Genomic DNA, 12,785 nt, shown 5'->3' on the forward strand with positions numbered 1-12,785 from the left:
GCCCGGCGGTTGCCTGGTAACCACATGGTCTGGCCTCCGTGCTGGATCTGCGTGCTGTAACGTCAGTCCGCCCAGTAAGAGCAATGGTGCCTAAGCCGTTTTTTTTTAAATGAACAATATAGAGTGGGGAGGAACACAGCAGTCTGACTTGTAAAGGCCATAATATGGCTCCTTTTAATAATGTCTAATGGATGTATCTAAAGAACTGGGGTTCATTTTTTAATCTTGCATTCAATGCAAATTTGATATTGTACAAGATGCCGACTGTACATAAGTTGTATTGGTGAATGCAGTTCTCTTTGTGAAATATTCACAGGTGCCCATTTCATTTGGGTCCTACAATGTTACAAATATTAAAGAGCTTTAAAAGTCAACCCTGGATAAGTGTACTGACCAACACACAAGTCACAGCAGTAACTCATTAACTTTCATACGGGGTCAGCCAGTGGCTCAGTGGGCAGCACACTCGCCTCTGAGTCAGAAGGTTGTGGGTTCAAGTCCCACTCCAGGGACTTGAGCACAAAAATCTAGGCTGACGCTCCAGTGCAGTGCTGAGGGAGTGCTGCACTGTTGGAGGTGCCGTCTTTCGGATGAGACGTTAAACCGAGGCCCCGTCTGCGCTCTCAGGTGGACGTAAAAGATCCCACGGCACTATTTCGAAGAGCAGGGGGAGTTATCCCCGGTGTCCTGGCCAATATTTATCCCTCAATCAACATAAGAAAAACAGGTTATCTGGTCATTATCACATTGCTGTTTGTGGGAGCTTGCAGTGCGCAAATTGGCTGCCGCGTTTCCTACATTACAACAGTGACTACACTCCAAAAGTACTTCATTGGCTGTAAAGCGCTTTGGGACGTCCGGTAATCGTGAAAGGCGCTATATAAATGCAAGTCTTTTTCTTTTTGAAGGGAAACAGTAAAGCACCTCTTGTGGTTAAAGATTTTTTGCATTTTTATACTTGGATCTACTCTTTTTCTCTCTCTCGCTCACATATATCTCGGAGCTGGCACTCGGGTTGCTGATTCTGGTTGTACATATTTGTGGAGGGACCATCACATGACTCTCACTCGCATTGCCCCGCCCCCACATTCCTGCCATGGGTCGCCCTCCAGCACTCCCTGTTTTATCTTCAAAGTTCCACATTCGACAAGAACGTCGATCTGTATCGCACCTTTAACGCAGAAAGACAAATGTCCCAAGGTGCTTCAGTGAGGCGCGAGGAAGATAAGAAGACCGAGCGGCAAAAAGGAGCGATGTGGAATACTGTGTACAGTTTTGGTGTCCATACTTAAGAAAAGACATACTTGCTCTCGAGTCAGTACAAAGAAGGTTCACTCGGTTAATCCCGGGGATGAGGGGATGGACATATGAGGAGAGGTTGAGTAGATTGGGACTCTACTCATTGGAGTTCAGAAGAATGAGAGGCGATCTTATTGAAACATATAAGATTGTGAAGGGGTTGGATCGGGTGGATGCAGGGAAGATGTTCCCAATGATGGGTGAAACTAGAACTAGGGGGCATAGTCTTAGAATAAGGGGCTGCTCTTTCAAAACTGAGAGGAGGAACTACTTCACTCAGAGGGTGGTAGGTCCATGGAATATGCTGCCCCAAAAAGCTGTAGAAGCTACATCATTACATAAATTTAAAACAGAAATAGACAGTTTCCTAGAAGTAAAGGGAATTAAGGGTTACGGGGAGCGGGCAGGAATTTGGACATGAGTCTAGGTTCGGATCGGTCATGGCCCTGTGGGTAGCGGAGCGGGCCCAGGGGCCGTGTAGCCTGATCCTGCCCCTATTTCGTGTGTCTAATTCTGTTAGATTCAGGAGATGGTTCTGTGATAGTAGATTGGCGGTTAGGATCAGATCAGCCATGATCTTATTGAATGGCGGAGCATGCTCGAGGGGCCGATTGGCCTACTCCTGCTCCTATTTCTTATGACCAAAAGCTTGGGAGAAGAGGTAGGTTTTAAGAGGAATCGCAAAGGAGAAGAGGGATTTAGGACTTTGGAGAGGAAAGGGAGGTTGGAGATGGGGCAGGAGTTTGCGTAGACAAAGGGGTCAAGGGTCGTTCTATGAGGAGGGGGTTGATGACGACAGATTTGAAGGGGAGGGGGACAGTACCTGAGGAGAGGGAACCATTAACAATATCAGCTAACATGGGGGCCAGGAAGGGAAGTTGGGTGGTCAGCAGTTTAGTGGGAATAGGGTCGAGGGAGCAGGAGGTGGGTCTCGTGAACAAGATGAACTCGGAGAGGACATGAGGGGAGATTGAAGAGCAACTAGAGAACGATGCGAGTTCAGGGCTAGGGCAGGGTGGAACCTTAGGAGAAGTTTAGGTTCTGGGCTAGGGGGAAGAGAGGGCGGCAGCTGAACGGATGGTCTCAATCTTAGTGACAAAGAAGCCCATGAGCTCCTTGTGCTTGTTGGAGGTGAGGGTGGAGGAGGCAGGGGAGAGGGGTTTGGTAGTGGAGAACAGAATCCTGGGGATATCTTTACATTCCAGGATGATCCTGGGATAATGAGCAGTTTTGGCCGAGGGAGCTGGGCCCAATCGTGCTTGATGTGGTCCAGCTAGATCTGGCGGTGAGTGGCTCAACCAGTTGTGCACCATAAACATTCAAATCTGCATGACTTGGACTTGGGTCAGATGGCAAAGAACAGGATGACCAGGGCGCGAGAGAGAGTAAGCGTTTTACTGGGGGCGGGGGCATTAAAGCTGGAGGTGAGGGTGTTATTGAGCAGATCGGTAGCTGCAGAAGTATCATGGCAAAGAGCCAAAGGCTGGACAGTTGGACATTTGGAAGTGCCGTAAGTGCCTTGAGGGAGAGAAGGGGGCGATGTGGATGGTGAGGGATACAAGGCAGTGATCAGAGATGGCCTCGTCAGTGATTGCAACAAAGGAAATAGAGAGGCCACGTGAGATGACAAGGTCAAGGGGTGACTGAATATGGGAAGGTGAGTTTATAAAGAGGTTAAGATAGAGAAGAAGGCAGTGAACTCGGGAGAGAGGGCAAGGTGAGTTGAAATGAAGGCTGAAATCACAGAGGATGAGAACTTGCTCAGTGTAATGACTGAGGGAGGAAAGCAATGAGGATATCTCAGTGAGAAGCTCGGCGTGGTACCTGGGTTTTTCTTATTTGTTCCTGGGATGTGGACGTCGCTGGCAAGGCCAGCATTTGTTGCCCTTAATAAGGTGGTGGTGAGCCACCACCTTGAGCCGCTGCAGTCCGTGTGGTGAAGGTACTCCCACAGTGCTGTTGGGGAGGGAGTTCCAGGATTTCGACCCAGTGACAATGAAGAAACTGTGATATATTTCCAAGTCAGGCTGGTGTATGACTTGGAGGTGGTGGTGTTCCCATGCGCCTGCTGCCCTTGTCATTCTAGGTGGTAGAGGTCATGAGTTTGGGAGGTGCTGCTGAAGAAGCCTTGGCGAGTTGCTGCAGTGCATCTTGTAGATGGTACACACTGCAGCCACGGTACGCCGGTGGTGGAGGGAGTGAATGTTTAAGGTGGTGGATAGGGTGCCAATCAAGTGGGCTGCTTTGTCCTGGATGGTGTTGGAGCTGCACTCATCCAGGCAAGTGGTGAATATTCCATCACACTCCTGATTTGTGCCTTGTAGATGGTGGAAAGGCTTTGGGGAGTTGGGAGGTGAGACACTTCCCACAGAATACCCAGCCTCTGACCTGCTCTTGTAGCCACAGTATTTATGTGGCTGGTCCAGTTAAGTTTCTGATGGTGGATGGTAGAGAATGAGGATTTTAAGGGATAGGCAAGAGGGGTGGAGCATGGAGAGGTGCTCAAAGGAGGTAAAGGTGCCAGAGGGTTAGGGGACAGACTAGAGTGGGATTTGAACTGCAAAAGTATCAGGGTGAATGGTCGTCTAAAGCCTCGACCTTATCGGTCATCAAGACCATGGTAGTGGAGAGGTCGAGGGAGTTGGCAAGGTCGAGGGGGTGGCTGTGACTATGGATAAGAGAGTTTATATGGATGTTTAGGGAGGACAGGACATCAGAGGAGAGAGGCCAGGAGGAGCTGAGATGGTGATTAAAGACACCAAGGTTGAGGGGTCTTAGTGCAGAGGCTGAGGGAAGAAAGGAGGGAGGATATCCTGGTGTGAAACTCTGGGTACGGTTTGTGGAGGGGGTGGTGGTAGATGATGAGGATTTAAAGGAGAGGTAGAAGGTAAGGTACGAAAGGAATAGGGGGAGTGACCAAGGTTTGACTTGTAGGAAGGGCCACATCACCACCATGACTGCTGAGGTGGGGACACTGGTGGAAAGGATACCAGGTGAGGAACAGACTGTCACCGCCCAAGAGTCAAGTTTTGGTCAATGCCATCATCCACAATAAGGTTGTGGCTCACAGCTGTTCTGGAGGGAATGCGGAGAGGGGGGCGTTGATTAATCCGCTGGCAGTGTCCAATGGGGCAGTGGTTGGTGGGGGTGAGCGGAATGGGAAGGAGGTTAGCTGAGGTTAGCCCCCAGTGGGCTTGCTGGACAGGAAGGCAGATGAGAGAGGAGGATGGGTTTGCTGCTCATATGGACAGAGTGGCTGGTGCTTCAGTGGGTCTTTGGGGGAATGCCACGAGAGATACAGAAGGTAGCTGTAGGCTTATTGAAGGGAGACTGAAGCCTGGGATGGCGGCAGGAGAGTAGGGAGGCGGGGTAGTGAAGGGTTGGAGTAGGAATGGAGTGGGACAAAGTTCCCAAGAGGAGATAAATGATGAGGTAACAGAGGGTGGATGAGGGCAGTGCAGTTGATGATGTGCATATGGACTTTCAAAAGGTGTTTGATAAAGTACCACATATTAGACTTGTTAGCACAATTGAAGCCCATGGGATAAAAGGGGCAGCATGAATACAAAATTAGCTATGGACAGAGATTACAAAATGCTACAGTTCAGAGGGACCTGGGGGTCATTGTGCATGAAACACAAGAAGTTAGCATGCAGGTACAGCAAGTAATCAAAAAGGCAAATGGAATGTTGGCCTTTATTTCAAGGGGGTTGGAGTATAAAAGCAGGGAAGTCCTGCTACAACGGTACAGGCTATTGGTGAGACCACACCTTGAGTACTGCGTACAGTTTTGGTCTCCTTATTTAAGGAAGGATATACTTGCATTAGAGGCAGTTCAGAAACGATTCACTAGGTTAATTCCTGAGATGAAGGGGTTGTCTTATGAGGAAAGGTTGAGCAGGTTGGGCCTATACTCATTGGAATTTAGAAGAATGAGAGGTGATCTTATTGAAACATATGATACTGAGGGGGCTCGACAAGGTAGATGCAGAGAGGATGTTTCCCCTCGTGGGGAAATCTAGAACTCGGGGGCATAGTTTTAGAATAAAGGGTCGCCCTTTTAGAACTGAGATGAGGAGGAATTTCTTCTCTCAGAGGGTCGTAAATCTGTGGAATTCTCTGCCCCAGAGAGCGGTGGAGGCTGGGTCATTAAATACATTTAAGGTGGAGAAAGACAGATTTTTGCAAGATAAGGGAGTGAAGGGTTATGGGGAGCGGGCAGGGAAGTGGCTTTGAGCCCAAGATCAGTCATGATCTCATTGAATGGCGGAGCAGGCTCGAGGGGCCGAGTGGCCTATTCCTGCTCCGATTACTTATGTTCTTATCTATGGGATAAAAAACAGAGAGTTGTAGTGAATGGCTGTTTTTGGGTCTGGAGGGAGGTATGCAGTGTTGTTCCCCAGAGTTCAGTACTAGGACCACTGCTGTTATTGATATACATTAATGACATGTGGGTATAGGGCACAATTTCAAAATTTACAGATAACATGAAACTTAGGAATGTAGTAAACAGCAAGGAAGATAGTAATTGACTTCAAGAGGACATAAGGCTGGTGGAATGGACGGACACATGGCAGATGAAATTCAACACAGAAAAGTGTGAGTGGATACACTTTGGTAGGAAGAATGAGGAGAGACAATACAAACTAAATGGTACAGTTTTACAGGGGGTGCAAGAACAGAGAGACCTGGGAGTGTTTGTGCACAAATCTCTGAAGGCGGCAGGACAGGTTAACAGAGCAGTTAATAAAGCAAATGGGATCCTGGGCTTTATAAATAGAGGCAGAGAGTACAAAACCCAGGAAGTTATACTAAACCTTTATAAAACACTAGTTCGGTCCCAGCTGGAGTATTGTGTCCAATTCTGGGCCCCGCACTTTAGGAAGGACGTGAAGGCTTTGGAGAGGGTGCAGGAGAGATTTACTAGAATGGTTCCAGGGATGAGGGATTACAGTTCCCTGAATAGACTGGAGGAACTGGGATTGTTCACCGTAGAACAGAGAAGGCTAAGAGGAGATTTGATAGAGGTGTTCAAAATCATGAAGAGTAAATAAAGAGAAACTGTTTCCTGTGGCTGAAGGGTCGATAACCAGAGGGCTCAGATTTAAGGTGATTGGCAAAAGAACCAGCGATGACATGAGGAAAAACTTTTTTACATGAGTGATTAGGATTTGGAATGCACTGCCTGATAGGTGGATACAGATTCAATAGTAGTCTTCAAAAGGGAACTGGATAAATACTTGAAGGAGACAAAATTGCTGGGATATGGGGAAAGAGCGGGGGAGTGGGACTAACTGGATTGCTCTTCGAAAGAGCCGGCGCAGACTTGATGGGCCGAATGGCCTCCTTCTGTGCTGTACTATTTTATGACTGGCTGACAGAAAGGTGTGGTGCGTCAGAGAGGGGCCAAGAAATAAAGGTAATGGGCTCGGGTCCGGAACAGCATCCAAAATACGCACACGAAGAGACACCAAGGGAATTTAGGTTACGTAGACAATGGCAGAGCGGGATGAGATAATCTGCCCCATAACCTTTGGGACCAGGGTTTGACTGCAGTGCAGACTGATGGGAGAAAGTGTCCTGACTTTTGGCTGTAAGGGTGCCAAGGGGATATGTCTTCGGGGCAAGTCGCAACCCAATTTGTTGGCAACCCTCAAAGGCCCTGACAGACTGTGGAAGCGGAGAAAATTGACCACGGCCAGAAAAAAGTAATTGAATGTCAGACTTCAATGAAAGCTGGTGGGCTTTACTTCAAACTTGTAGCTTTATTGCTGTTCTTTCTCTCACCCTTCAAAGTTGGGCCAAAATTCACACAAGTTCAAACAGGCAAAAGACTAAGGGGTGGACCGGGGGGTTAAGAGGATGCTGTCGGTTTAACTGTGTATTCAGTGGAGTTTAATAAGATATTGCTGGACATATTTCTTGCCCCTTGTAAAAGACAAAGTGTGTACAGGCCCGGAATTTGCGGTGGGCAATAACAGTCAACAAATGGCGTTCGTGGTTATTACCCCTTTGAAACTGACAGCAACTTCTGGATTGGGCGCGTGTGCATTCTAACGCGGAAATCCTGAAGCTGTGCACAGTCATTCACTGCTCCGCACCGCCTCCCCATAGCCGCCAATCAGTGTAATCGGGGAAAACCAGTGAAACTGACGAAAACCTGGGCTTTTCCGCAGTAATATCGCTGTTAAACACCCCATTAAAAGTTAGACACTCTGCCAGCGCATTTCACACTTCATCTAGAGCCATTGTCTGTTTCTTTACCTGTCCTATTACCATCTCGTCTCACCTTGAATATCTCAATGTCCCTTCTTTCATCCCCTCCCCCATTTCCCAGCCCCCAAACTGCCTTTTGTTTCATTTCCTGCCTTTTCTCTCAGTCCTGACGAAGGGTTTCGACCCGAAACGTTGACTCTGTTTCTCTCTCCACGGATGTTGCCTGGCCTGCTGAGTTTTTCCAGCGTTTTCTGTTGCTATTTCGGATTTCCAGCATCCGCAGTATTTTGCTATCGTAAAAGTTAGACCTTGTCGGATTCGGCGTAACTGGGGTTTTAACAGCGTGTTGACTGCTAAACAAGCGTTCTGGCCCCAAAAAACTAATTTTAATTTTGTGGAGTGTCAGATTTATCCATATTTTTTAAAATTACAATTTTTAAGAAACTTAAAAAATTAATTTAAAATAAAGTTTGTCCATCTTTATTTCAGGTTTACTTTTTCCCCATGTGAGAGCCCCAATCTTTGTTTTGCTCTCTAACATTTTATTAAAAAAGTTAGAATCAAAAGGAGCTCCTTCACGTCTGTGACAATTCTGCATTGGGATTGGCTGCTTAGACAGCTTGCTGACGTCTCAGCAGCTCGGGACTGCGTTGCACAGAGCCCAAGTGAACGTCGGGAAAAGCCGAACTTCTCGCCACAGAGGCCGCGAGATCTTGGGGGGAAGCTTGCTTCGGGGCCAGCGGCGACCGCCTTCGCTTCGCCGCTGACTGCAAATTACGGACCGGGGTCTTTGCGTTTGGAGTGCCGCAAAGCGAACTTGCTGCTTAACGGCGCTTCCAATTGTTGTAAAACAGCAGGAATATCGGTGCGTGGCGTTGAATGAACAGCTTGGAGAGTGTTTGCAGCCATTAACTCGCGGAGGGATGTGGATGAGCTTTGTACATACGCCCAGCACCTCTGTGTACCGTGGCATCAGAGGGCCTTGGTGTGTTATGCTGTGCACGTAAGCATTCATTGCAGAGTTCTTCTTCTTAGGCAGTCCCTCGGAACCGAGGATGACTTGCTTCCACATTAAAAATGAGTTTGCAGGTGACTGATGAGTCCAATGCGGGACCTACAGTCTCTGTCACGGGTGGGGCAGACGGTGGTTGAAGGGGCGGGTGGGTGGGGTGCTTGGGGTTGACATGCGCTCCTTGAGCTGCTTACGCTTGGCTTCCGCTTGCTCCCGGCGAAGAGACTCGAGGTGTTCGGCGCCTTCCCGGACGCTTCTCCTTCACTTTGTGTGGTCTTGGGCCAGGGATTCCCAGGTGTCGGTGGGGATGTTGCACTTTTTCCAAGGAGGCTTTGAGGGTGTCCTTGAAGCGTTTCCTCTGCCCACCTGGGGCTCTCTTGCCGTGTCGGAGCTCCGAATAGAGCGCTTGTTTTGGGAGTCTCGTATCGGGCACGCGGGACGATGTGAGAGTTACCCGTCTTACAACCAGCTTCACGCAGACACCTGAAGCCTGAGACGCAGACGGCCCCTTCCCGCGGCTGGGCTGTATCTTCCGCCAGGTATTTGCTGGTCCTTCGCTCTCCGTCTCTGCCAGTGTTCATTGGCACTGGGCTGGAGGGCTGCTATTGGAGTGACTGCTGAATACTGAGGTGAATGTGGTAAAGGAAATCTGGGTAGGAGGCTCCCCCGCTGGGACTCTTGTCTTCGACCAGGAACTGCTGGAATCGGCCCTCTGTCCTGTCTGCCTGTTTCACGATGATCAGCTGGAAAGGCAAGTTAGTAAACGTGTAAGTAAGCGGAGTTCAGGTCCAGCTGTTTGTGTCTCGAAGGAGCGAGGCTCCAAAGTGTGGTCGGGCTCTTCCTTACTGAATGTGCAGCCTCCCTATTAACTCCCTGCTGCACGCACCCAGGTGCAAAGAGTGAAGCTGCTGCAACAACGGTTTGCCCCATCAACCTAAGGTGCGGAGCAATTTGGCAGCGTCTTGTTCACACTTGGGAGTTGGGAAGTTGTAGAGGAGACTGCTCCCTTGTGTACTTAATGCAAAAGTGTATTTAAAAAATCAACAGCAACAATGGAAGTGTTTCCCCTGGCTGGAGAGTCTAGAACTCGGGGTCACAGTCTCAGGATAAGGGGTCGGCCATTTAAGGCTGAGATGAGGAGGAATTTCTTCACTCAGAGGGTGGTGAATCTTTGGAATTCTCTACCCCAGAGGGCTGTGGATGCTGAGTCATTGAGTATATTCAAGGCTGAGATCGATAGATTTTTGGAGTCTAGGGGAATCGAGGGATATGGGGATCGGGCGGGAAAGTGGAGTTGAGGTTGAAGATCAGCCATGATTTTATTGAGCAGGCTCGAGTGGCCATTTGGCCTACTGCTGCTCCTAATACTTATGTTGTTAAGTGAGATAGAAGGGGTCCTATTGATCTCAGCCTTAGGACTAGGGTCAGTTTGGGACTGTGCAAGAAATTAGCCACATTACCAGCTCCCTGCCACTGCAGCTTGGAGCTTTGGGTCGCTGTGCTAACCACGGTTCCATTTTTGGTTTAAAGCCAGTGATTTCCTCAGCAATTTTTGTATCTCCTCTCCTGAATCTGTTGCTTCCACAATTGCACAGGCACTGATGGGCCTCAGTACCTCGTGCTCACGGGCCTCCAGTACCTCGTGCTCATGGGCCTCCAGTACCTCGTGCTCCGGGGCCTCAGTACCTCGTGCTCCGGGGCCTCAGTACCTCGTGCTCACGGGCCTCAGTACCTCGTGCTCACGGGCCTCCAGTACCTCGTGCTCCGGGGCCTCAGTACCTCGTGCTCCGGGGCCTCAGTACCTCGTGCTCCGGGGCCTCAGTACCTCGTGCTCCGGGGCCTCAGTACCTCGTGCTCACGGGCCTCAGTACCTCGTGCTCACGGGCCTCAGTACCTCGTGCTCACGGGCCTCAGTACCTCGTGCTCACGGGCCTCAGTACCTCGTGCTCACGGGCCTCAGTACCTCGTGCTCACGGGCCTCAGTACCTCGTGCTCACGGGCCTCCAGTACCTCGTGCTCATGAATCCTGACGTGCTATTCGACCTTGGGGGTGGGGTCCCTCATGCACATCCCCCCCAGCAGGGGTTTCTGGATAGTAATCAGGAGCAGGAAACCTGGCCAGGTTACCTCCACCCCCCTCCCCAAACTAAGGGCAACTGGGGGCCTAAAGCAGCAACCGTCCCTCCGCCCCAGCCGCGATCAGATGGGGTATCATCTGATCTCGGTATCAAGTGTGGGATCTTCCTGTTCCGTATGGCTCAGCTTCTCACTGACTAAGCCATCCCAAAATAAACCGGTTTAACAACGGGCATTCAAACATAACCAATGGCGCTGAAAGGGAGCAATAAAGAAGTAACCCCCGATTTTTCCACCCCACCCCCAACCCTGGCCCGAGTACCAGGCTCGGCCCTCAGTGACCTATTGCCCCATGTGTCCCGTTGCTAATGGCACTTATTCTGAGAGGAAGCGATGAAACGTACCTTCAGGAACCTCGCCCTTTGTTTGCGGATGGAGGTGATAATATTTCTGATTTGCCAGGAGTATGGGTTGTCCAGCACAGGCAGAGACCCCTGTAACAAAGCAAAGACATCGCTTAACTGAATGTTTCTCTGAAGACAGATGTGGTATGTTTCGGCCCCTGCCACAGCTGGCGTCTATTGACTGTTCAATTATTGATTATTCAATTATTCATTGATTATACAGTCCTAGTACCATCACAGCTGTCAGACTCTCGATTATTTCCATCCTTCTCTGTGGGGTCCTCGCCTACACTTATCCCCAGTTTGAAGCATCTTAGTGACCAAGACATGCTCTAAGAGCTGGGACTCCACACTTGAGAGATGCGTAGACTTGGGGGCGATGCGATCATAAGGGAATAGATTGTGTTGAAGTAGACAGTTTGTTTCCAATTCAATGGGTTAGGGAGGACCAGTGGTCACAATCTCAAGTTGTCTAAGGCCAGATCTAGGTTAGATGTCAGGATGTTCTTTCCCCAGTGAATAGTGGACCCCAGGCTGCCGGCTCGTGCAGGGGGACACGATTCCTTCAAAACGAGAGCTGTTTCTGGCTGGGCCAAAGATCACCTCTTACAAAATGTAGGTAAATGTACAGGACCATCAGGGCCAGAGTGATCTCCTGGACTGGTTTCAATCGCCTACGGTCAAGAGAGGAATTTCCCAGATTTTTTCCCCTAATTGGCCTGGGTTTTTTCATCTTTTTTTCGTCTCTCCCAGGAGATCACATGGTTTCGAGTGGGGTGGGGTGTGTATGTATTTTATAGTACAAACAGAAAATGCTGGAAACACTCAGCAGGTCAGGCAGCATCTGTGGAGAGAGAGAAACAGAGTCAACGTTTCCGCTTGACGACCTTTCCTCAGAACTGGAAAAAGTTGGCGATGTAACGGGTTTTAAGCAAGTACAGGGGCAGGGAAGGGGAGTGACGTAATAAAACTCACTACGCACTTGGTTCGAGTATAAAGCAAGGCTTTAATCAACTTGTTTCAAAACATGGAGGTCTAGTTGTACTTCACTAGTTCCTGTCTTACAAAATGTCCCTGGCAAGCTGGGCCCACGCCCGAGTATTTATACTCCTTGGACAGCGCCACCAGCTGGCTGTCCAGTGTTATTTCATGAGTAGTTCTTTACGGTGATGAGATTTATAACAGGGAGGAAAGAACAAAAGGGGAAGGTCTGCGATAGGGTGGAAGGCAGGAGACATTAAATGACAAAAGGGATGATGGTGCAAGGCAAAAGGGAGTGGTAACGGGACAAGTAAAGAAACAAAAGGTGGGTCTAGAGGAGCTGAAAATGACAACAGCAGAATCATTACCAGCAACTGCTGTCCGAAAAAATGGGAGCAGAGGTTATGGTCTGAAATTGTTGAACTCGATGTTGAGTCCGGAAGGCTATAAAGTGCCGAATTGAAAGAGGAGGTGCCGTTCCTTAAGCTTCCATTGTGCTTTGTTGGAACAGTGTAGGAGGCCGAGGACTAAGAGGTCAGAGTGGGAGTGAAGCGGAGAATTAAAGTGACAGGCAACCAGAAGCTCGGGGTCATGCTTGCGGACTGAACGGAGGTGTTGTGCAGTCCCCCAATCTGCGTTTGGACTCCCCAGTGTAGAGGAGACCGCATTGTGAGCAGCGATTACAATACAGTAAATTGCAAGCAGTACAAGTAAATCGTTGTTTCACCTGCAAGGCGTGTCTGGGGCCCCGGACGGTGGGCAGGGAGGCAGTAAAAGGGCAGGTGTTGCATCTCCTG

At 49.4% G+C, this 12,785-nt stretch overlaps 1 protein-coding gene across 1 annotated transcript in view; it reads right to left on the bottom strand.

Annotated features, from left to right (window-relative positions):
• Nucleotides 1-1,403: 1,403 nt before the first annotated feature.
• LOC147098024 (protein transport protein Sec24C-like) overlaps nt 1,404-12,785 on the bottom strand; it is a 100,362-nt gene continuing 88,980 nt past the window's right edge. The window contains exons 21-22 of the mRNA XM_085971232.1: nt 11,008-11,097; nt 1,404-9,270 (exon numbers count right to left, since the gene is read on the bottom strand). Of these exons, the coding sequence (XP_085827358.1) occupies nt 9,130-9,270; nt 11,008-11,097 (231 nt within the window). The 3' untranslated portion in view covers nt 1,404-9,129. The remainder of the gene's footprint in view (nt 9,271-11,007; nt 11,098-12,785) is intronic.

The sequence above is a fragment of the Somniosus microcephalus genome, chromosome 30 (assembly GCF_052327205.1).
Source record: "Somniosus microcephalus isolate GS21.2 chromosome 30, FLI_Smic_1.0, whole genome shotgun sequence".
Lineage (NCBI taxonomy): Eukaryota > Metazoa > Chordata > Chondrichthyes > Squaliformes > Somniosidae > Somniosus > Somniosus microcephalus.